The sequence below is a fragment of the Mustela erminea genome, chromosome 12 (assembly GCF_009829155.1).
Source record: "Mustela erminea isolate mMusErm1 chromosome 12, mMusErm1.Pri, whole genome shotgun sequence".
NCBI lineage: Eukaryota > Metazoa > Chordata > Mammalia > Carnivora > Mustelidae > Mustela > Mustela erminea.
In genome coordinates, this window is record NC_045625.1 from 86,182,665 (window position 1) to 86,208,936 (window position 26,272).

The window sequence follows — 26,272 nt, forward strand, 5'->3', positions numbered from 1 at the left end:
CTTTGTTTCTTAAATTCCACATATAAGTGAAATCATAGGATAATTATCTTTCTCAGATGAACTTATATCACTTAGCATAATACCCTCTACTCCACCCATGGCATGCAAATGGCAAGATTTAATTTTTTTGTTGGCTGAGTAGTATTCCATTATAGATAGATGGATGGATGGATGGATAGATAGATAGATACCCCATCTTCTTTATTCATTCATCTGGTGATGGACATTAGACATCTGGGCTCTTTTCATAGTTCGGCTATTATGGACATTACTGCTATAAACACCGGGGTGCACGTGCCCCTTCAGACCACTATATTTGTATCTTTGGGGCAAATACCCAGTAGCGCAATTTCTGGGTCACATGGTAGCTCTATTTTCAACTTTTGGAGAAATCTCCTTACTATTTTCCAGATGACTGCCCCAGCTAGCATTCCCACCAATGGTGTAGGAAGACTCCTTTTTTCTGCACCCTGGCAAACATCTGTGGTTTCCTGACTGGTTAATTTTAGCCATTCTTACTAGTGTGAGGTGGTATCTCACTGTGGTTTTGATTTGTATTTCCCTGATGCCCAGGGATGTTGAGCACTTTTTCATGTGTCTGTTGGCCATTTCCATGTCTTCTTTGGAGAAATATCTGTTCCTGTCTTCTGCCCATTTCTTGATTGGATTATTTGTTCTTTGGGTGTTGATTTTGATAAATTCTTTATATATATTGGATACTAACCCATTATCTGATAAGGTATTTGCAAATATCTTCTCCCATTCTGTAGGTTGTCTTTTGGCTTTGTCAACGATTTCCTTTGCAGGGCAAAAGCTTTTTATTTCAATGAAGTCCCAATAGCTGATTTTTGTCTTTGTTTCCCTTGTCTCTGGAAACGTCTCTAGCAAGAATTTGCTGCGGCTGAGGTCACAGAGATTGCTGCTTCTGTTCTCCTTTAGGATTTTGATGGATTCCTGTCTCACATTGAGATCTTTCATCCATTTTGAGTCTATTTTTGTGTGGTATAAGAAAATGGTCCAGTTTCATTCTTCTGCATGTTGCTGTCTGATTTTCCCAACAACATTTGTTGAAGAGACTGTATTTTTTTCCACTGGATATTCTTTCCTGCTTTCTCAAAGATTAGTTGACCATAGGGTTGAGCTATGGGCTCTCTATTCTGTTCTATTGATCTATGTGTTTGTTTTTGTGCCAGTACCATACTGCCCTGATGATGACAGCTTTGTAATAGAGCTTGAAGTCCCAAATGGTGATGCCACCAGCTTTGGTTTTGTTTTTCAACATTCCTCTGGCTATTAGGCATCTTTTCTGATTCCATATAAATTTTAGGATTATTTGTTCCAGCTGTGAAAAAAGTTGATGGTAGTTTGATAGGGATTGCACTGAATGTACAGATTGCTTTAGGTAGCACAGACATTTTAACAATATTTATTCTTCCAATTCATGAGCAGGGAATGTTTGTCCTTTTCTTTGTGTCTTCCTCAGTTTCTTTCAAGAGTTCTATATTTTTCTGAGTACAGATCCTTTACCTCTTTGGTTAGGTTTATTATTAAGCATCTTATGGTTTTGGGTGCAATTATAAATGGGATTGATGCCTTAATTTCTCCTTCTTCTTCCTTAATTTCCTCTTTTCTCTTGATTTCTAAGCAAATTCAGACGCTTTTATTTTTGTCGTCGTTGTTGTCTGATTGCTGAGGCTAGGACTACTAGTACTATGTTGAATAGCAGTGGTGAGAGTGGACATCCCTGGTGTGTTCCTGACCTTAGAGGAAACGTTCTCAGTTTTTCCCCATTGGGAGAATGATATTCTCTGTCGGCTTTTCATTTATGCCTTTTATGATACTGAGCTATGTTCCCTCTATCTCTGCATTGTGAAGAGTTTTAATCAAGGAAGGATGCTGTGCTTTGTCAAATGCTTTTTCTCCATCTATTAAGAGGATCAACTTTTGGAGGAATCTCCATACTATTTTCCAGATGACTGCCCCAGCTAGCATTCCCACCAACAGTGTAGGAAGACTGCTTTTTTCTGCACCCTCACAAACATCTTTCCTTTCTTTTATTAGTGCAGTGTATCACATTGATTGATCTGTGGATGTTGAACCAACCTTGCAACCCAGAAATAAATAAATGGTTACGGTGAATAATCTTTTTAATGTACTATTGGATCCTATTGGCTAGTATCTTGGTGAGAATTTTGGCATCCATGTTCATCAGGGATATTGGTCTGTAATTCTCCTTTATGGTGGTGTCTTTGGTTTTGAGGATCGAGGTAATGCTGGCCTCACAGAATGAGTCTGGAAGTTTTCCTTCCATTTCTCTTTTTCAGAAAAGCTTCAGAAGAATAGGTATTGATTACTCTTTAAATGTTTATAAGAATTCCCTGGGTAGCCATCTGGCCCTGGAATCTTGTGTGTTGGGAGATTTTTGATGACTGCTCCAACTTCCTTGCTGGTTATGGGTCTGTTCAGGTTTTCTGTTTCTTCCTGCTTCATTTATGGTAGTTTACACTTCTCTAGGGAGGCATCTCTTTCTTTCAGATTGCCTAATTTGTGGCATAGAGTTGCTCATAATATGTTCTTATAATTTTATTTCTTTGGTGTTGGTTGTGATCTTCCTTCTTTTATTCATGATTTTATTTATTTGGGTCCTTTCTCTTTTCTTTTTTGATAAGTCTGATAAGTCTTATCAAAAAGTCTTTTTTGATAAGAATCTGTTCCATGAAGTCAGCTGTAGCAGCAAAGGATTCCATTTCCGTAGCAGAGTGGTGCAGAGCCTGGGTGGAGGAAGAGGAAGAGGAGGAGGAGGACGTGGGCTGCTCTGCAATCCAGAGATCCACTCTCCTCCTGGCTTCCATGATCTTTTTTTTAATTCTTCTTTAATTTCCTGGTTGACCCATTCATTCTCTAGTGGGATGCCCTTTAACCTCCATGTATTTGAGTTCTTTCCAAATTTCCTCTTGCAGTTGAGTTCCAGTTTCAAAGCATTGTGGAAATATGCAGGAAATGATCCCAGATTTTGGTATCAGCTGAGACCTGATTTGTAACCTAGTATTTGATCCCTTCTGGAGACTGTTCAATGTGCATTCTGTGTATTCTGTTGCTTTAGGATGGAATGCTCTGATTATATCTGTGGAGTCCATCTGGTCCAGTGTGTCATTCAAAGGCCTTATTTATTTGCTGATCTTCTGCTTAGATGATCTGTCCATTGCAATGAATGGGATGTTAAAGTCCCCTAATATTATCATACTGTTATCAACGTGTTTCTTTAATTGTATTATCAACTGGTTTATATAACTGGCTGCTGATCTCTCTCTGTGATCTCTCTCTCTCTCTGTCAAATAAATAAATAAATAAAAATCTTTAAGAAAGATACAAATTGAGTACCATTGTGATACCTGTAAAGTCACTGTTTCTGTATATTGTCTCTGTTCCTTTCTAGGTCTATGTTCCTTTTGGGCTCTCTCTTCACTTAACGGATCCCCTTTAATATTTCTTGCAGGGCTCGTTTAGTGACCAAAATTCTTTTAGTTTCTGTTTGTCCTAGAAGCTTTTTAACTCTCCTATTTTGAATGACAGCCTTGCTGGATAATGTATTCTTGGTGGCACATTTTTCTCATTTAGCATCCTGAAAATATCATGTCAGTCCCTTCTGGCCTTCCAAGTCTCTGTGGCTAGGTCTGCTGCCAATTCATTGCTTCTACCCTTGTAGGTTACAAACCTCTTGTCCAGACCTGCTTTCAGGATTATCTCTTTGACACTGAGATTTGCATGCTTCACTATAACATGTTGAGGTGTTGACCTATTTTTATTGATTTTGAGAGGGGCTTCTTTGTGCCTCTTGGACTTGAATGCCTGTTTCCTTCTCCAGATTAGGGAAGTTCTCCTTTATAGTTTGCTTCGATATACCTTCTGCCCGTCTCTTTCCTCTTTTTGTAGGATCCCAATTATTCTAGTATCATTTTGCTTTATGGTATTACATATCTCTCAAATTCTCCCCTTGTGATCCAGTTGTTTATCTCTCTTATTATCAGTTTCTTTATTCTCCATCATTTCATCTTTTATATCACTAATTCTTTCTCCTGCCCCATTTATCTTAGCAGTTAGACCCTCCATTTTTTATTGCCTCTCATTAATAGCCTTTTTGATTTTGACTTAAATTTTAGTTTTCTTATTTCTCCAGAAAGGGATTCTCTAGTGTTTTCTATGTTTTTTTCAAGCCCAACTAGTATTTTTATAATCATTATTCTGAAGTCCAACCCAACATCTTACTTATGTCCATACTGATTACATCCCTGGAAGTCAATACTGCCTCTTGTTCTCTTTTCTGCGGTGAGTTTTTCTGTCTTGTCATTCTTTTTTTTTTTTAAGATTTTATTTATTTATTTGACAGAAAGAGACAGCGAGAAAAGGAATATAAGCAGGGGGGAGTGGGAGAGGGAGAAGCAGGTTTTCTGCTGAGCAGAGAGCTGATGCAGGGCTCAGTTCCAGGACCTGGGATCATGACCTGAGCTGAAGGCAAACGCTTAACAACTGAGCCACCCAGGCACCCACCCCCCACAGTTTTATCATTCTGTCCAGAAAGAATAGATGAACAAGAGAACAAAATACAAAATACTAAAATGGCAATGACCCCAGAGAAATATACACAAAACAAATTAGAAGAGACACAAAACAAACAAACAAAAATTTCTGTTTAACAGGGGGAGAATATAATCATGTGAATAGAACAGAGCAATGCACTGGATCTTATGTGTATCCTGGTCTGTTAGAAGAAACTGCATCCCAAAATTGTAAAGAAAGAAATATATACATATATATGTGTGTATATATATATTTATATATGTGTGTGTGTATACATATATGTATATATGCATATGTGTATATGTATATATACATATATATGTGTATATATATACACACATATATACATATATATGAGATATATATCATATATATATATACACAAAAATAAAATCAAATACAATGGAAGGCTAAGCTGTAACTATAAAATTAAAAATTAAAAAAGACTTTAAAAAGAGTTGAAAAAGTAAAAAATATGTTGACAAGGAAAGAAAAACAATTAAAATTGAAAGACTGAAGAATCATGAAGGGAAAAAACCATGAATTCTATACACTATTTTCCCCTTGTGTTGGAGGCTGGCAGTTCTATGTGATTGGTAAACTTGGTCATAGATGGATCTTCTTGCTGGTATTCTGGGGGACAGCCTGTTGTGCTGTTCTCAGGAGTCACTGTGCCAGGCAGAATTGCACTGCTCTTGCCAGGGGGCCAGGCTGAGTAAGTGGCTCCTGATTGCTCAATGTGGCTTTTGTTCCCTGAAGTCTTTCCATGCCACTTTAGAGGATGGAAATAAAAATGGCAGTCCCCTGATCTCCAGCCCCGGAGTCAGACGCTAGGGGCCCCACTCCTCAGTGCACCCTCAGGGAAAAACAATCATTCCTGTCTCCCTGGGCTCCCTCCACACTTTGTGTTACCTGGTCTGTGACTGACCATTTCTATCTCAGGCACACGACTCCACTTTGAAACTCCAAACCCTGCAGACTCCTGTGGCGTGCACGCATACCACTCACCCTGGGGGAAGAAGGTGGGGTCTTGCCAGTTCTGCCCTTGTTGGGTCCCTGATTGCAGAGTGGTCGCCCAACCATGCCAGGGTTTTGGGTTTATAGCAACCTTGAGCTGAAAGCCCACTCCTGGGCTCATTGATTGACTGCCCCTGGATTCCCTGCTTTGATGCCGGGAAACTGTGCCACACTCAGGCACCCTGGTCTTCCTGTGACCCGGGTTCCTGAGACCACACTGTCCCATCTAGGATTCTGCCCCACTTTGCCACCTGAGCACCTTTCAGGCAGGGAAGTACCTCACCAGAGCAGACTTCTAAAAGTTCTGATTTTGCTCTCTGCTATATCACTTTCTGGTACCAGGCTTACAGAGGCTCCCTCCCCCTGCAGTTTACCTTCCCGATATATTGCCTTGTTTTCTCTTCTCTGTACCTCCTACCCTGCAGAAATTGGTTGGTTTTCTATTTGTAGACTGCAGCAATTCTTCTCTTAGGTATCTGGTTGAGTTCACAGGTGTTCAGAATAATTTGACAGCAATCTAGCTGAATTCCTGGGACTAGACAAAACTAAGGTCTCCTACTCCTCTGCCATCTTGGAAAGTTCAGTGTGATAGTATTTGAAGATGAGCCTTCGGGAAATAGTAAGGTCACAAGCATGGAGCCCTCATGATGGGAATTAGTGCCCTTATAAGAAGAGACATGAAAGAGCTTGCTTCCTCTCCTGGGCCCTGAAAGGATCTAACAGGAAAACCACTACCTATAAGCCACGAAATGAGTCCTAGTCAGACACCAGCTCTGTAGACACACTGGTCTTGGACTTCTTAGCCTCCAGAACCATGAGAAATAAATGCTGTTGTTTAAGCCACCTAGTCTATGATAGTTTGCGTTAAGAGCCTGAACTAAGAAACAGTATATGGAATGCTCTTGGCATGTTGCTTGCATGTACTCTGTTTCTCAATGAATAACAGTCATTGTTACAGATCATCCATGACCATTTTAGGTGACTAATTTCACCAAGAAAGAATATAAGGGTTTAATGACAAGGTGGCACCCTCCCTGGACTCGCAGACTGGTCTTCAGAGTGATAGAGCAAACAGAAAAGGATTAAAAAAGATTTTGGATTTTTGGTGGATTTGGTAGAGTCAGAGTTGGGGTGAGCAGCCATTCTAGATTGTCTAGGGATGAGGGGATTCTTGAGATTAAAAGTGGGACAGTTAGCTATTTCAGTTTTCAGAGGGGAGGGGATATTTACTACCGGGAGAGGTCAGTACTGGAAAAAGTGTACTGACCTACCTGTTCCTCCTTCACAGTAGGAGTGAGCCGTATGCCTCGTGACACTGGGAAGCAGCACTGAGCATGCTGCTCAGTCGCCCTGCTCGCCCTGCTCGCGCCCTGCTCAAGCATGTGCTCTTCAGTTCCCTACATGGGCGCTTGCGGGGCAGGCTCGGGGCTTATCCAGGGAGACTGGCTGTTCAGCATACAAATGGGTGGAAAAATTCAGTCTGTGGGGGAAAGAAATGGGAAGCTTTATTTGGCCACAGGTCCAAGCACTGTTCTCCAATCAGCACTAACAGCCATAAAGCTGCTATTATTTCTACCTGACATCTGTGTCTATTTCTAAATTGGTTCAGAACTCAGAGGGGGAAAGAGATATAATTAATTATCAGCCATGTGATTAATTATCACCTTCATAAACCCCAACAGATAGAAGCCTATTTTATTTCACTAGCAGACAAACCCCTTTCAGGCTGGCAGAAAAAGGATATTTTGCAAAATCAAATGAGGTTATAGATATGAGTGACCTTAAAGATGATCTGGTCCAGTATCTTCATTTTTATAGATGAAAAGATACACAAATGAAATGGTCAAGTGGCATAATCCATGTGAAAGTCTGTGAAGGCCTACGATGCAAATTATTCATATGACTGGTACTTTGGGAAGCAGTCTTTAGACGCTATAACCCCAGAATTAAAAGTAGATTATAGAAATATAGAAAATAGATTACAGGTAATAGAAAATAGGTTACAGATTAAAACTAAGCAATTTTAGAGGCAGAGAAGTTTCCCTAAACAAAAGAATTACCTCCAGGAAACAGCTTCAAACTGTGTAGAAGGGATCAATATTTTGGAGTTCTTATTGTTTGTTTTAATTAGCAAAAAATACCTTTGGTCAGTAAGACTACTTACCCACAATCCTGAATACCAACTAGAGTGTCAAAAGAAATAAGTGTTTCCCCTCTATCCTAATCCTGCACACCTGCCATAATCAGGTCTTCTTGTTAGGAATGTTTACTTCCTATCTGTTAACCAGGCAGGTCTCACAGGCAAGGCAAGGGTCCTGGGCACCTCAAGACATAAGACAAGACATAGGAGACCTTGTGGCCAAACACAACCATTTCTTATCTTGTCTTTGTTTCCTACCATCGTCCTCACTCGCCAGAGTACCTAGGTCTGGCTTCTGGCAACTGTCTGATCCTGGGTCAGTGGGAGAGAGTCTGCCACACTCTGTCTCTCCCATTGAATAGAGCTATGAAATCGGGACAACATGCATGAAACAGATACTTGACGACTCTGAAAAGTGTACAGTAGCAGGTGGACTGGGAAACACCAGAATTCAGAATACCACCAAACCGAATCCTCTACCCCATCCATAGTCTGAAAGCAACACACCAGAAATGGGAACCAGGGTACAGACCAAAGAGCTCCTGGAGATACCGTTTGGGCTCCGGCATCAACAAAGTAAACTGTAATCTCAAACATGGAGAAATACTCGGGTTTTCCCTTCCTCTTCTGTTTTCTTTCCCTTTCCCTCTCCTCTCCCTCCTTCCTTTCCTCCCCTTGCTTCTCTTCTGTGTTCAAGCCCCCTGTGATCTAATGGTAGTGACAGGATCTGTCTACACGAGCCAAAACCATGAGGGAGGGGAACCCACCACTGCATTCGGTGGTGGTGTCATCCCCCAAACCTGAGACCATCCCCCGCTGCCTTTTTTCTTTCTTTGGCCTCTTTTTGCTGGGCCAGTGCAGGCCAAGTCACAGAAATGCACGACAGAGTGAACTTTGTGCCCAGAGACTGACAAGTGATCCCAGGGAATTAGAAAGTACCAGGGAAACCATGGAAAGGAAGGAGCTTGGCAAAGCAGCTCCATAAAGTTTTCTTTAAAAAAAAAAAAAAAAATTCCTGGGCTCACCATCCATCTGTACATGCATGAATATGATCTTAATTTGCATTATCAGTCCTTTGAGAACTCCGTCTGGGTGCCAGCCTAACCACCAGGTGACATACATGTGCAGATTGAAATAGCACTGTCAAAGCCTCCAAAAAACTTAGCTGATGTAAGAACCAGAGCTCTCAGAAGGCCACCTAGGGGTGTGGAACTCGCAGCCATAACGTAACCAAGTTGAATGAAAACAACAACAAAAATATCAACATTCTCCCTAGGCTTGCTTCATTTATTTATTTGTTTGTTTGTTTATTTATTTATTTTTAAGATTTTATTTATTTATTTGACAGATAGAGATTACAAGTAGGCAGAGAGGCAGACAGAGAGAGAGGAGGAAGCAGGCTCTCTGCCCGATGCGGGGCTCGATCCCAAGACCCTGGGATCATGACCTGAGCTGAAAGCAGAGGCTTTAACCCATTGAGCCACCCAGGTGCCCCAACATTCTCCCTACGCTTTAAATAAGACCTAGAATCTCAGAACATAATATTCAAGATGTACAGAATACAACCCCAAATTCCTTGCCATAAGAAGAATCAGGAAAATTTCAGTTCCCTCGGGAAGGACAATCAACTGAAGCTAACAATAACACAGATGTGAGCATTATCTGACCAAACTGTGATAAGAAGCTCCAACCAGCAATCGTGAACACTGCTGAAGCCAATGGGTAAAAGAGAAAGTCCCAGGCAAGAAACAGATGACATAAACAAGAGTCAGGTGGAAATTTTGGAATTGAAAAATACAGTACAAACAAACAAACAAACAAACCAAAATGACACCATCTCTGATGGGCTCAAGAGCAGAATGGAGATGACAGAGGAAAGAAAGCCAGTGGCAAATGAACTTCTAGCTGGGTGACCATTTATAACTACTTTTTCCTGCATTTTCTGTTTTAATTAACTACTGAGGCATAACAAACCACATCAAAATGTAGTGCCCTAACCTGGAAACAATTTGTAATTTCTCTCACTTCCATGGGAGGGCTGGACAGCTTCTCTGCTGGTCTTGCCTACATACATTCATGTTTCCGCATTTAGCTGGAAGGATGCCCGGACTGGTGGCCCAAGATGGCCCCACGCCTAAGAGTGGCAGTTGGTGCTGGGCTTTGACTGGTGTGTCTCAGTTCTCTTTAAGCAACCTTTCAGCCTCCGGTAGGCTAGACTGGGCTCCTTCATGTTATGGTAATCTCAGTGTTCCAAGAGGGTGAGGCCCAGAGCCATAAGGCCCCTTAAGACCTCGGGTCTGAAATCTATACAGCGTTAACCTCTGTCACAGTGTTTTGGTGAAAGCACATCAGAAGGATAGCATAGAGATAAGGCAAAAAAAAAAAAAAAAATCACACAATCTCTTGATGAAAGAGAAGCTATTAAGACTTTGCAAATCGGGGCATCTGGGTGGCTCGGTGGGTTAAGCCTCTGCCTTCGGCTCGGGTCATGATCTCAGGGTCCTGGGATCGACCCGGCATCAGGCTCTCTGCCCATCGGGGAGCCTGTTTCCCCCTCCCTCTCTCTGCCTGCTGCTTTGCCTATTTGTGATCTCCCTCTCTGTGTCAAATAAAAAAATAAAATCTTTAAAAAAAAAAATAACAACAACCTTGCAAATGGGCGCAGACACAGGGAGCCATGAGTCTTTAGGATCATTATCTCCATGTCACACCACAGCCTTCCAAGGGAATTAGTGCTACAAATATCGAAGGCCATGGTCTACAGTTTCTATGGCAGTGGAAGAGACGGTGAGACTCAGACAAGGTTAGTGTTTTGCCTAAGATCACACAGCGTGTCCGGAAGAAAACATAAAACTAAATCCCAGGACTATGGATTCCACCGACCAGTCCTCACTTCTTCTTCTTCTTCTCCTTTTCTTAAAAAAAGATTTTATTTATTTATTTGACACAGACAGAAAGAGAACGAGGAGGGGGAAGGAGAGAGGGAGAAAAAGATTCCCCACTGAGCAGGGAGCCTGATGTGGGACTCGATCTCAGGACCCTGGGATCATGACCTGAGCCAAAGGCAGAGACTTAACCAACTGAGCCCCCCAGGAGCCCCAAGTTCTCACTTCATGGAAGGAGCCACACGGTATTTTGAAGGCCGGCTATTTAACAGGTGAAAGAATAATGGGCAACCCTGGGTGATGTGTTAGCAGCCATTCACTGTTCAGATCCCTTTTGTGAAGGAAATCACGCAGGCACTTGTGGAGTCCGTGAAAAAAAAACCTGAAGTGAAGAGACTCGATAAGAGCTATTCATTATGTAGCAAGAGAGGTCCTGACCCGTTCAGGCCTCCCAGACCTAGTGCGTTCAGTCTCTTGCATTCCTGGCACTCGAAGCTTAATCTCTCCATGGAGGCAAAATTCACGTAATATAAAATGGACCATTACTCATTTTACATGGTAAAACTCAGTGTCATTTGGCACGCTTACCAGGTTATGTAACTGTTGTCTGCATCAAGTGTCAAGACATTTCCATCAGCCCAAAAGGAGAGCCTGCAGTCATGAAGCACCGCTCCTATTTCCTCCTCCCCCTCAGGGACTCCCCCCCCCATGCACTCTCCCTGGTGACTGTCCCCAGTCACCAGGAGTCTGCTTCCTTTCTATGGATTTGCCTATTCTAGACGTTTCAGGTAAGTGGAATCATATGCATCAGTTTTTGTAACTTGTTTCACTTGCACATTCTGGAAGTTCACGGATGTTGATGGCTGGACCAGCACTGCACTATTTTTACGGACGAGATAAATATGAATGGCACCCACAATACTGCATTGTATGGCTAGACCACATTGTGTTTATCCATTCACCAGCTGATAGGCATTTTGGGTTCTTTCCGCTTTCTGGCTAATCGTGAATAGTGCTGCTATAAACATTCAGGTACAAACAGTTGTTTGAATACCTGCTTTTAATTCTTGGGTGTATATAACCAGGAGTGGAATTTCTGGGTCATATGGTCATTCTTTCCAAGCGTAATCTGGATTCTGGTTTTTGACAAGGCTTCTTTTTTTTTTTTTTAAAGATTTTATTTATTTATTTGACAGAGAGAAATCACAAGCAGGCAGAGAGGCAGGCAGAGAGAGAGGAGGAAGCAGGCTCCCTGCTGAGCAGAGAGCCCGATGCGGGACTCGATCCCAGGACCCTGAGATCATGACCTGAGCCGAAGGCAGCGGCTTAACCCACTGAGCCACCCAGGCGCCCATTGACAAGGCTTCTTAAAATGGTTCGTGATTAAGAACACGCTGCCTGCATTACCTTGTCTCTGAAGTCAGTGTGGTTCTGGAGGATGGCTCTGTGGTAAGTGGCTGTCCTCACAAAATCCTGCATCATGTTCTGTTGCTGGGAAATGCAGCCATAAAACTGTAAGGAAAACAGAAGGACAGAGAGAGTCAACAACCCACAAGGCATCACCTCGATGAGCCCCCGGTTCTTGCAGCCACCTGGGTCAAGGGGGCTGAGCCTAACGTGGAGGCCAGCTGAGGCTCTGAAAAGGGCAGGGACCTGTCCACGTTTGCCCTTTTTGGAACGTCCAGAACTGTAAGCTGGCCCCAGACCCCAAAAGGCCGCTCTGTGCAAGAGATCCAGGCCTAGATACTGACCAGATGGGTGCCCAGGGTCTCTTCTCAAAGCAGAGGCTATAAGAGAAGACAGACGGAGGGGAAACAGGGGTGAGAGAGAGAAAGAGCCCAGAGACAAAACGGAGTCTCCTGAGACAAGAGAGAAAAGCAGGACTTGGACCGAGATGTGCAGCGAGGGCGGGACGGGGGAGCAGGTGGTGGTGACAGTTACGGTGACCAGGCAAGCCGGCTGGGGACGGGTGCACTCCAATCCGTGAACAAACACTGACTCACAAGTCTCAGCACTGTAACTGCCCCCCTCGGGTAGAGTTTGCTATGTTACAGGCACAAAGATAAATGTTTCACGTACAACCTCTAATCAAGTTAAATCATACAAATACCAGATGAATTTCATTCCCCAGACGACAAACTGAAGCTCAGAGAGATTCGGCCGCCTGTCCCCAAGTCCTGACAACTTGAGAAGTGAGAGCAACCCAGGGGCTGCTGTCGTGGCTGCTGCTCGGGGGATCGCATGGTGGGAAGGCTATCTCTGAGCAATAACACTTCTGGGATTTTCTGAGCCGTCATCTATGTATTTCTATCCCTCAAATAATAGAAAGCATTTCTATTATTTGGCCACGCCCATTGCCGCCTCTCTGCCCTCCAGCCTCCCCAGGTGTGTCCACAGGTGTGTCTGCAGGTGTGCATCACCTGGAAATGACTCCTTTCCCCCCCGGGGGGGGGTAAAACATCTCCTGACCTGGAAGTACTGTACGGCCGATGCCTCTTCTGTCCGCTGGCTGAACACCGAGGATTCCTTTTTCTCCTTCCGGCATCTTTTCAGGGTATTTGAAAATGAGCCGAGATCTGTGAGGATAAAAGGCAGACCGTTTCTACACCGAGGGCACCACACAACTGGCCACTGCACTTTTACATAATTCTGAGAAACTATTAGAAGACTCAAAGGGCAAGTCCATCCCCGGACACACGTGACAAGGAATGGCAAGGTGGGAACGGGCGCCCCTCGGAGATGCGACAGGCTTCCTTGCACTTGCCAGCCATATTTGCATTCACCAGTGTCACGTTACACAGCGTAACGGGTCACTCGGAGACCGGGCTCAGGGAATTCTCCTGGTCCTGTGCTCACAAAGCTTACAGGCTTATTCTCAGTGTGCGCTCTGGGGAAGGTGATTGTTGATGATAAGGAAAAAAAAATACATGTGAATACAAAATATACATATAATGAATAGATATACATATGTATGTGTGTATATATATATATATATACATATATATATATGTATATATATATTTTATATATACATATATATATATAAAATCTCATTCTCTTGTCACAACAGTTTTTTTTTCATATTTAGTATTCTCTAGGCATAGAGAGGAAAAGTAAAATAACTGAAGAGATGTTGAATACAAGGAAATGCTTTCTATTATTTGAGGGAAAGAAATACATAGATGACGGCTCAGAAAATCCCAGAAGTGTTATTGCTCAGAGATAGCACAGCATACCCAGTGGTGGAGCTTTGTGACCTTAGAACGCTGACACCCTTGCCCAGAGGTCCTCACCACTGTGATCCTCTCTCTCTCCACCACTGGTGATGCGCCCAGGTCTCTCCCTCACAGTCGCGCTGGATTCCGGAGGACCACACACTCTCCGTTCCCCGTGAGCTCCAGCCTCTCAGGCTTTGGCTGCCCTTGCACGCTACCCTGTACACCTCCTCCTTGTGCCCCACGGCCTCCACACTCCCGCCATGCGGAAGTCCTCGTGAATTCCCACATCAATCAGGCCCTGGCCTAGCTTCTTGACTTGAAACCCTCCAGCTCTTCTTTCTCTATTTTTTTAAATTTAAATTTATTTTTTCAGTGTTCTAAGATTCATTGCTTATGCACCACACCCAGTGCTCCATGCAATCCGTGCCCTCCTGAATACCCACCACCAGGCTCACCCATCTCCCCACTGCCCTCCCTTCCAAAACCCTGTCTGTTTCTCAGAGTCCACAGTCTCTCATGCTTCATCTCCCCCTCCAATTTCCCCCAATTCACTTTTCCTTTCCGTCTCCTAATGTCCTCCATGCTATTCCTTATGCTCCATAAGTAAGTGAACCATATGATAACTGACTCTTTGTGCTTGACTTATTTCACTCAGCATAATCCCTTCCAGTCCCATCCATGTTGCTACAAAAGTTGGGTATTCATCCTTTCTGATGGAGGCATAATACTCCATAGTGTATATGGACCACATCTTCCTCATCCATTTGTCCGTTGAAGGACATTTTGGTTCTTCCCACAGTTTGTCAACTGTGGCCATTGCTGCTATGAACACTGGGGTACAGGTGGCCCTTCTCTTCACTATGTCTGTATCTTCAGGGTAAAAATGGCTAACAGAGACATGAAAAAATGCTCATCATCATTAGCCATTAGGGAGATTCAAATCAAAACCACACTGAGATACCACCTTACACCAGTTAGATGGCCAAAATTAGCTCTTCTCTTCAAATTCACTTTTGACATAAAATCCCTTTTCATTCCCCAAGATTCAGGTCAACCAGCCTTTCCTCACTGTTATGTTCTGGAATACCCACAGGCATGGAGGGCCTCAACACTTGATCAGAATCACCTGAGAAGATTTTTTAAACTATGGATGCTTGACCTTCACCCCACACCTAGTAAGTCAATCAAAAAATAATAATTTGTGTATTACTTAATCATATGAAATTTTAAAACTTAGAAAAGGAAACCAGAAATGAAAAATGATTCCTAGATATAACCATTAATATTATATTTTGGGATAAAATCTCCTAGTAATTTTTCTTCGTTGCTGTTTTATCTAATCTCTACATTACTTATAATAATAGCATCACAGTTTACTGCCAACACTTTTCATACAGAATCTCTCAACCACACTTACAGCTACAAAGCCCAGTAACTATAATGTCCTTTTGCTTCCATTTGTCCTATTTGTTCTCAGAGGTAACATCCGAGCCTTAGTAGATCTTAATTTCAACAAGGTTTTTAACTATGTTCCTTCAAATTTTGGACCTACTTATTTGCTTATCAAGTTCTATTGAGGGTCAAATGTACCAACCCTATAGAACTATAATTTTCTATATTTGCATTTTATTCCCTTTAAAAAATACTAAATAATGTTTGAAAACTTTGTCAGATAAAAACTTGCAACAAACTGGGTATAAAGGGAACACACCTCAACACCGCGAGGCCACAGGTGACAATCCCGCAGCTGACATCATAGCCCACAGTGAAACGCTGAAAGCTCTAAGACCAGAAACAAGACAAGGGTGCTCACTCTCGCCACTCCTATTCAGGGTAGCATTGGAAGTCCTACTCAGAGCAATCGTGCAATAAAAAGAAACAAAAGCCATCCAACTTGGAAAGGAAGAAGCAAAACTGTCTCTATTTGCAGACGACATGATATTATATATAGAAAACCCCAAAGGACCCCACCAAAAAACTATTATAGCCAACAAGTTTGTAGAGCTGCAAGACACAATATCAACATGCAAAAATAAGCTGTGTTTCTAAAACACCAACAACGAACTACTAGAAAGAGAAATGAAGACAGCAATCCCATTTAAGATGGCATCAGAAAGAATAAACTACTTAGGAATAAATAGAATCAAGGAGGTGATACCAGCTATCTGTTCTCTGAAAGCTGTAAGACACTGGATGAAAAAAATTGAGGATGAGACAAATAAGTGTAAATATATCCCATGCTCATGGTTTAGAAGAATTAATATTAAACTGCTCATATACCCAAAGCAATCTGCAGTTTTAATGCCATTCCTATCTAAATTCCAATGATATTTTTCAGAAAAAGAAAAACAATCCTGAAGTGTGTCTGGGACTGCAAAACTCTAAATAGGCAAAGAAATCTTGAGAAAGAAGAATGAAGCTGGAGGCATCACACTTTCTGATTTCAAACTACATTGCAAAGCTACAGTCATTAAACAGTATGGTATTGTCATAAAAACAGACACATAGAATGGACCAGATTAGAGAGCCTCAGGCTTATACACTCAATCAATTTACAACAAAGAAACCAAGAATATATAATGGGGAAAGGATAGTCTTTTTAACTGACGCTAGGAAAACTGGATATCCACATGCAGAACAATGTAACCAGAACTGTATCTTACATCCTACGCAATAACCTACTCAAAATGGATCAAAGAGTTGCACATAAGATCTGAAACTGTAAGACTTCTAGAAGAAAACAGAGATAAACACCTCAACACTGGTCTTGGTAACGATTTTTTGAATTTGACACCAAAAGCAAAGGCAACAACAGGAAAAATAAGTAAGTAGGAATACATCAAACTAAAAAGATTCTGCCCAGCAAAGGAAACCATCAACAAAATAAAAAGGCAACTATTAAATGGGAGGAAATATTTGCAAATCACATATCTGATAAGAGGTTAATATCCAAAACACATAAAGAACTCACACAACTCAATAGCAGGAAAAAAACAAAAAACAAAAAACAAAAAAACCCAAAACAATCATTCTGACTAAAAAAATAGGCTAAGGGACTGAGCAGACCTTTTCCCAAAAACACAGATGGCCAACAGATACATAAAAAGATGCTCCGTATCACTAATCACCAGGTAAATGCAAATCAAAACCACAATGAGACATCACCTCACACTTGTTAGGCTGTCATCAAAGTGATAAAAAGTAACAAGTATCAGAGAGGATGTGGAGAAAAGGGAGTCCTTGGGCACTGTTGGCGGGAATGTATATTGGTACAGCCCCTGTGAGATACATTATGGACGTTCCTTGAAAAATTAAAATAGTACCACTGTATGACCCAGCAGTCCCACTTCCGGGCATATATCCAAAGGAAGTGAAATCATTATCTCAAAGAGATAGCAGCACTCCCATGTGCATTTCAACATTATTCATAATGGCTAAGACATGGAAGTAGCCTAAGTCTCTGTCAACAGATGAATGGATAAAGAGGTCTCACACACACTCACACACACACACACACACACGAGATATATTATATTATATCTACTTCCCCCAATGAAATATTATTCATCCATAATACAAAAGGAAACTCAGTCATATGGGACAACATGGATAGAATGTGATGGCATTAAATTAAATAAGGCAGAGGAAGACAAACAGAGTATGTTATCACTTATATGTGGACTCTTCTTTTAAAAAGTCAAACTCATAGAAACAAAGAGTAGAAAAGTGGTTGCCTTCAGCTGGAGGGCAGAAAAGAACAGGAAGAGGTCGGTAAAGGGATACAAATGTTTAGTTATAAGGGGTTATAATAAGATCTGAGGATCTAATCCATGACAAGGTGACTTTAGTTGCTAACAGTGTATGGTATAACTGAAATTTGTCGGGACAACAGAAATGTTCTCACCAAAAAATAAAATAATATTTCTCAGACATACTAAAACACCCCGGAAGATATTAGATGATACTAACTCCGCTCTAGTCTCTTGGCATGTCTCCAATTCCCTCTGAGCTCTTAAAGACTGCCAGCCATGGTCTGTGTCACCCATCTGTGAGTTCTTTGAGTCCTGGGCATGTACGCTGTTTGGGCTTTCAAAGCCTACAGTAAATTCAATTGTTCAACAAAGAGTCCTTTGAATATTCCAGCAATTACAAGTCTCCCTACTCTGGGGGACATCTGAGATTTTAATACAGCCAAATATAATGGGCGCCTAATTTAGTAAACAGGATGTGTGACAAGTTGCAAAGTATCATTCTTAGTTCACAAACAAGATCATGACTATCAAGTAACACGGACAGTCTTACATCACTCACCAACGGTCTCCAAAGGAAAATGTAAAAGCTCCAACAAAGTTTAAGGTCACACCAGCATCTGCACAATACACAGACTTCCAAAATAGTCACTAAGTGGATAGATCAGCTCTACCACGTTTCTACTATAAAATATTGTATTGTTACATTACAGCCACTACAGTCACAACTCTATGAGAGTCTCTTGTTTGACAAGTTTAAGATGTATTTATGGGATTTGGGAAATAAGGAGCATCCAGGGAAGTCGAGGAATCAGCATCAGTGAACTCTTGTCTATGGTGACTTCGGTCACAATGGCTCCCGGGAGAATGTTCTTCACAAGCTACCCTTGCTTTTATTTTAATGGTTAAACAGATGTGTGCAAAGAAAGGAAATGTCTGTGTTTCCATATAATGTATATTTTTTCTAAAAAGTACTTTCAAAAGGAAAACAAGTTTAATTGTTGATTTCTCCCTCCCTTCAGTGTTCAGAAGGACAGACTCTGGAGGACACTGTCTTAATCCGCTGCTCTAACAGAGTACCACAGACCGGGTGATTTTTAAACAACAGAATCCATTCCGCACAGGTCCAGGCTGGAAGTCCAAGGTCAAGGGACCAGCATGGTCCGGTTCTGGTGAGATACCTTTCCTGAGTGGTAGACTGCTAGCTTCCGGTTATGTCCTCACATGGTGGGAGTGGCAAGGGACCTCAGGTCTCTTTTATAGTCACATCCCAAAGGCTCTACCTTCAAACACCACCATCTAAAGATTAGGTTTCAAAATACGAGCTTTGGGGGAGACACCAACATTCCATCTATGGCAATGGTCTGTGCAAATCCAGAATGGGACACAACATAAGTAAGACACCTTCTCTTCCTTGGTTCTCCAAACTAGGGGGAGGGACTTTTGGTAAGAGGAATCTTTAAATCCAGCAGCCAACTTTGCCTTTGGAGAACATTTTGGCAAAAAGTTATTATTATTATTATTATTATTATTATTATTATTATTATTATTATTATTTTGTATAGAAAAGCCTTTAGATCTGCAGGGACCACTTGTTTAAAAGTAGCCATCATTGGCTCCTAGAGAAAAGAAAGGCATGCTGTTAGAACACAGTCAAATCTAAACGGACTTTCACATTTGCACATTGGCTCCTTTGGCCACTCAGGGCAGAAGAGGTAAGAGGACAGGGGTCAGAACCACTGCTCTGGAAGAAAAAGGTCCCCACTGGGTATATCCTGGAAGTCCGAAGTTGAGGGCAGAGTGTATGGATGGGGACACGACCTCAATGACAAATACAAGTCAAGTCCCTCTGACGTGGGGTCATGACTTCTGGGTAAAAGGGGAACTCCTTTCAAAGGACACACTGTTCCACACTGTTTGGGAAGAGGCTGGCCTGGTGGGACTGGCATTGTCGTCACACTGTCCTCAGCTGCCATGTTTTCTCATGCTTCTCCGCAAACACAAAGATGTCGTTTTCTCTGTTCTGCACATATTAACCGTGCTGCTGCCATGACTCTATTACTTTCCTTTGATGCTCAAGCTTGATTTCAGTTTCTCCCTAACAAGCCCTTACTTTTCCACTTCAGCATGAGCTATACTCACGGATCAAGAGACGATGGAGACTATTTCCTTAGTGTTGTTACTTCAAAAAGAGCCAGATTGAAGGGATATGTTTTTGTTTGCTCGCTTCTCTTAAATAGCTGCTGTTTACAAGTGATACTGTCTGTAGCGCTTTCCGTACAGTTTATTTACCACGAGACGAGCATCTTTCTTTGCATGAAAGGGTACTACCTGCCTGACTGCATCAGCTGTTCAGGCCACATGTCCCAAAATTATACCAGAAAACACAACTGACAGTATGATAATCATGGTGTGGACTTAAAAAAAACCAAAACAATAATAATATGTCAAACTCTAAACACGGTTGCAGAAACTGCTTTTGGCTATCTTGATGAATTTACATACAGCCTATTTTAATCTTCTCTAGCCCACCAGCTCAAGTTTACCAAATGGAGCTTATTTTATGGGGCACCTAAGGAAACAATTTCTCTCTTTTTTTTATTTTTCTTTTTTTGTTGTGTTCAGTTAGCCACTGTGTAGTACCTGATTAGTTTCTGATGTAGTGCTCAATGATCCATTAGTTAAGTGTAACACCCAAGGCTCATCACAGCACATGTTCTCCTCAATACCCATCACTCTGTTACCATCTCCCCACACCCTCCTCTCTTCTGAGACCCCCAGATTGTTTCTTGGGGTACACAGTCTCTCATGGTTCATCTTCCTCTCTGATTTCTCCCCCTTTGGATTTCCCCCACCCCCGTCCCCTATCAGGAAAAAATATCCACTGGAAAAAAGACAGTCTCTTCAACAAATGGTGTTGGGAACATTGGACAGCTATGTGTAGAAGAACGAAACTGGACCATTCCCTTACACCACACACAAAGATAAACTCAAAATGGATGATAGACCTCAATGGGAGACCAGAATCCATCAAAATCCTAGAGGAGGACACAGGCAATAACCTCTTGGACATCAGCCACAGCAACTTCTTTCAAGATACACCTCCAAAGGCAAGTGAAACAAAAGTGAAAATGAACCACTGGGACTTCATCAAGATAAAAATCTTCTGCACAGCAAAGGAAACAGTTGACCAGGCTGCAGCAGCCCATGGAATGGGAGAAGATACTTGCAAATACACTACCTAAGGAAGCAATTTCTTTCCTTGTTGTCAGGAGAAGACAGCAATGCTGACCGCCTGCCCCCATTCAGTTCTCCTTCCCCTGGCTTCACGCTCTGGGAGCGTCCCCGCAGGATGGAAATGGCATGGAGTCACTTGGGACACCCTGCGTGGATTCTTCCTATGCGGTCCGAGCTGGAGCAGCAGACGGCTTTATCAGGGCTCGTTCGAGCAGCATGAACGTGCTGCCGAGGGCTGCAATGCTGGTCTTCCCTCTGAATACAGCGGACTCTGCTGCCGAGTGAAATCCAACACAAGGAGGGCCCTTTTTATGTCTCATACACGCTGATTTTCTTAGTCAAGGAGCAAAAGGACTCAGATGTAAAGCAGACTGAGTGGTTAACAGAGCATTATTATGAGACACTAGATATTTCTATCGGGTGCATGAGAAACCAGAAAAATGAACAGCTTCACCAAACTTCAAGCTAATTTCTCCCTTATAGTGTTTCTGTCTCCTTCTGGCGGGGTGGGGGCGGGGGGAGACCAAACAAAAAAACAAAAAAACAAAATAACTTGTCAGCATCCTGTGAAAGCAATTGCCAAATCAACCTCTCTTAAAACAAAAGTACTTATGCACTCCAAGAAACCGAATGTATTATTTGGTTTAGCTCTTCTTTCAAAGCCCGGCAGTTTGCAACAAAACCTGTAATTCATAATCCATATAACACTTACCTAACACTATTTTTGTCCTACTAAAACACGAGTACAAAGCACTGGGGAGGGCTCCTGGGGAATAGTTTGTTACTCGTCATATCTCTAAATGTTAAGAGTCTTAAGCAAAAACAACTGGGTCACACATTTTGTCAAATTTCAGAGGCAATATTCATGCACGTCTTAAAAAGCCATTAAACACTTGCTGAGATGATCAGCACTCACCTAAACATCAGTAAAAAAGTGAGCGTCACAATTTGTCAAGAATGTAGGTTGTGGAGGGAAATTTGTTCGTTTGTTTGAATATTGAGCAAAGTCCCTCATCCCCGTGGGACCCCAGGCCTCCACCCCTGACTCTCCACCCACACAGGGAAAGCCCACGATCTGAGAACTGTGTGGGCTCCAGGAAACAGAAGGCGCAGAGGACAGCCTTGGATAGAGGGATAACTGACTGAGCCTGAGCAGGAAAAAGAGCCTAAAGCAAGGACATAAGTGAAAACTCTTTTGTTGGCAAGTGGTGGAAATTCAACTAGGTTTAACTGAAATAGAAACGTTATGGTTCACAAAACTGAAAAATCAAGGATTAAAACTCTATTTTCAAGAATGGCTGTGCCTGGACGCTCGAATGATATTTTTAAGACACATCCTCTCTCTCTCTCTCTCTCTCTCTTCCTCCCTCTGTTTCTCAACTCTGTCTCTGTCTCTCTCTTTCTAGCTCTGTCTCTTTCTTTCTTACTTCCGTACTTCTCTGTTTTGGCTTCATGCTCGGGAGGACAAGACAACCCCTTACGGAAAGAGACGACCACCAGCATCTCCACAAATACATTGCTACCAGCTCGGCAAATCCTGTCTTCCCAAAATGTTCCAACAAATGCTCTAGACTGAGTTCCACTGAACCTTGTTAAATTAAAGACCCACGTTTGAATCGATCATTCCGGCCAGGGGTCCAGACCTGACAGACTTGAGTCAGCCCCATCTAAAACCAAAGGAAAACTGGGCTTCTGTGAGCAGAAGAAAAGAGAGTAAAGACAGGCCAAACCACAGCTGACCACTGCTAAGAGAGAAGGAGAATCACTACAAAGTGGAAACAGGCCAAGGAGAAGTGAGAAACTCTGTGTGCTTCAGGGGGCAAACTGGAAGGAGGTGTGCCATGGAAAACAGACATTCAGCTGCTTGACTTCTGACATCTTTGAGCTTGGGCTGGCCTCACCCCAGGCTGTGCTCCCAGCCCAGGGGGCTATTGTGAGCGATGGCTACAGAGCAACCGAGCCAACACTTCCGGTCCTAGAACAGGTTGTGTCCCTGTCCCTGCCAGAGTCACCAGCTTCCTTTTGCTGTCCACCCCCCGCTAAGATGATCTGGCCCTGCTCACAGCTCCTGATGCTCTGTTCATACCCCTGGGTCCCATATTCCACCCAGCAGAGAATGAGCATCAGATCCCGTATCCCAACTCAGTTAAGAATGAGCTGCTGAACAAAGGGTCACACGGCCTGAAACAAGAGACTCAGAGACACCAAAATAAAGTGGCCGGACTCTGGGGTTCTAAAGGGAGGGGGTGATCCTACATCTTCGTATGCCTGTCCCAGAGAAATGATCAATCCTATTCCCTTTCGCACTCCAAAGAGTTCTGGCCATTGATAGTTACCAGAGGGAAGATGGGTAGGGGGATGGGTGAAATGGGTGATGGGGCTGACAGTACATTTATCATGGTGAAATAAGTAAATAAATAAAAATTGTAAAAGGATGAACTGGGAGGGAAAAAAGAGTCCTGATTTGGATAATAAATTACTCAATCATCGCAGCTAGAAGATGCTCTAGTCTTGAGGGAAGTGGTCACGCTGTGTCAAGTACAAGAAGAAAAAGCAGCTGAGAGAGATGATAACACAAAAAGGTGCAGATGGGAGAGCCCATGGCAGGAGTACCTAGCCCCCCCATCCTGTGCCCCCCCTGTGGTCCGAGGACACTCTGCTCCTTGGCCTTAAAGGGGCCATGACACACTTGCTCACAGTAACTTCCCTTTTAGAATAGACTAGAAATTCTCCCCATTCTCCAACAATGTTGGATTTTTTCTCCCTCCTGATTCTTCACCAGTTCACCCAAGTTTACCAAGAGTTTTTCTTGCTTTGGGTTTGGGTTAGCTTTGGGTTTTACTAACAGTTTTACATATTTTCACACTGTAGTCATTTCAAGGGTTTCCTTAAAAACTGCACCATACTCTTCTCTTTGAATTCCACAAAACCACCTAGTTATGTGAAGGTCAGAGAGACAGAAGTTCGTTGAGGCCAGAATGTACATTCTGGAGCATTTAACATATATTCACAGAAGGGCTGATTTTTTAATATGGCAGCATGAGCCAGTATTCAACCCGGTCCCCTGGCGCATGCGCTTTCCAGCAAGCAAAGCAATGCGGGTGGACACCAAGCAAGGGGGAAAGGTTCATTTCTAATTTGATTAGATTTACACACTTAAAAATGATGTTTAGCAACTTCGATCAACATTTTTATAGCTGCTGATGCCATACTCCCTACATTCCCCAAACAACTAATTCTGGGTAAGCATTAATACAACCCAATATAACATTAAAAAAAAAGAAACAGCAGCCTGTACTTCGAGAGCATCATGTTCAGGCCATTTCATTTAACCAAGTGAAAACTTAACCTAACAGGCAGACCAGAAAAAAAAAAAGAAATCTCTCTGACTTCTCTTCATGTATTATCCGTAAATGAATGAGACAGAAACCCCCTGAACTTGGATAAGAACATCTGCCCCTGTTAGAAGGCAAACGGAAGAAGGTACTTTGTACCTGGTAGACTTGAGCGTTTGAGTCACATAAAAAGACAAATTCAGATGACAAAGAGAGTCCTTTGGTTTTGCAATACAACTTTCAAGATCGACCTCTCTCAAACGTGGATTTAACAATAATATGAGACAGTTGTGCTTCCTTACAAGAAATTTATCTTGTCTTCATTTTCTTGGGGACAGCAAAACACACCTATTGTCGTTTTCTCAATGACACGAGTCCATAACTGGCTGAAAGCACGGACAGGCATATGTCTTCCTAGCTCAATCTCTGCTGTTCTGTTTTCTCCTTCACATTTTTATAGCTGGTCCACTGGGTGCAAAATGACTGAGCACAGGCTAAATCCAGCTCTTAAGCATTTTTAAATTTGGCTATCATGTGTCTAAAAATCAGAAAAATTTCACAGGAAATGTGAGTTTCTGGTTAAAATTGTGCAGCAGGATATCCCTGGGTCTGAATCTCTCTGTGGCTATAATCAGCACAAGGGAAGTAGCTTCTGCCCCCTTTTGAAGGTAGACGGGATCTCCTGTTCACCACGGCTCCCACCATTCTCTGGTTTGCAGCCAGCCTGCCTCTTACATTTCCACAGCCTGCCTGGGCCCTGTTGGCATTTGAGTCTGCACTCCTATGTCCCCCAGGATCGGCTACAAAACTAAATGGACAAGTCTGCAACTTAAAATATCAACTACTCCCTTTCTATTTCTAAGCAGCATGAAATCATAAAAGCTACAGAAACTGAAAGTCAAACACACTTTATCATGCTATCTTTTCAACCAATTGTTAGTTTCATTTTGAGCTTATGGTAGACGTTGTTGACCTTCTTGGCAATGACTTTGATATTCTGGACAGATATCTACTCATGAGAGCAGATTCAGACTCTCAGTGTAGAGTCTTTGATAAGCTCTAGTCATGGGTCATGATCATTCCCAAACAACTCAGTTTCCCAGGAATATGGTGCTGCTGACTGCTGTCAGTGTGATTTCAGCTGTGAAGGTGAGTTTTTATTAGCTCATCCACCTCCCCAGCATTTCCCTATAGTTAGAGATGATCTAGGGACTTAAGAGTGTGACATCTACAGTTGAAGAGCAGCAATTCCACCCAGAAAGGATGCCGAGAGCATGCACTGCATTATCATCTCCTACCAAACTGACCCAACCATCTATTTCTGTGATAAGCAACTAATGGGTTTAGCAATAGTTGAATGAATGTTCCCTGGTTGAGATCATCTGCACTTTGATCATATGGAATGCTATTTAACATGTACCTAAAGCCAGGAGGATTAAATCCAGGAATAGCAGTTATCAGTCAGTTTTCATGGCTACCTGAAGCTTTAACTGCACACCAGCTCTAGAGTGAGTGTTGAAGTTAGAACCCTTGGTACTCTTATATGAGGGATGCTCCACATATGATTATGGACCCACCTGAAAATGGTTCTTTAGACCTAATTGCCAAAAGAAACTTTGCTTAATACAGCCTGCCCACCTGCCACTGCTCTGCCCCTTAAGGACATTGAGAATCTTGTAAATTGATAACGTTTCCTCTTTTGCTTGGGTGCCAGAATGCTCAGCCATAATCACGGGTCAGCCGTAGTACTCGTGGATCCCATAATACGCAGACTGCTGTTCTAATTTCCTCATGGCCTTAGTCTTCTATGCTTTCTGTATTTTCCCTGATCTTGAAATCTTTATATTTTTATGTTATCCCATAAACGTGTGTGGAAACACAATTTTGCAGTGGAAGAAATTGGGAGATGGATGCCTGGACGGATGGTGGACAGAAAGACGGATCTAGTGATTCCACTGTCACTATATGAAGATTTAACAGGCTGGTGAAACCAATCTGCAACTTTCTGCCTCACTTTCCACACAATAACCCACCCTGCTCTGAACAGCAAATACAAGGACTTTGGAAGCAACAGTGTTGGTCCCATATGCTTAAAGCAGATGGGAGCCGCACT

At 42.4% G+C, this 26,272-nt stretch overlaps 1 protein-coding gene across 3 annotated transcripts in view; it reads right to left on the reverse strand.

The window, feature by feature from the left end:
- LOC116570691 (histone-arginine methyltransferase CARM1-like) overlaps window positions 1-26,272 on the reverse strand; it is a 261,533-nt gene that overhangs the window by 103,846 nt on the left and 131,415 nt on the right. For all 3 annotated transcript variants that reach the window (XM_032308150.1, XM_032308152.1, XM_032308151.1), the window contains exons 3-4: window positions 13,090-13,196; window positions 12,028-12,132 (exon numbers count right to left, since the gene is read on the reverse strand). In XM_032308150.1, coding sequence (XP_032164041.1) covers window positions 12,028-12,132; window positions 13,090-13,196 — 212 coding nt within the window. The remainder of the gene's footprint in view (window positions 1-12,027; window positions 12,133-13,089; window positions 13,197-26,272) is intronic.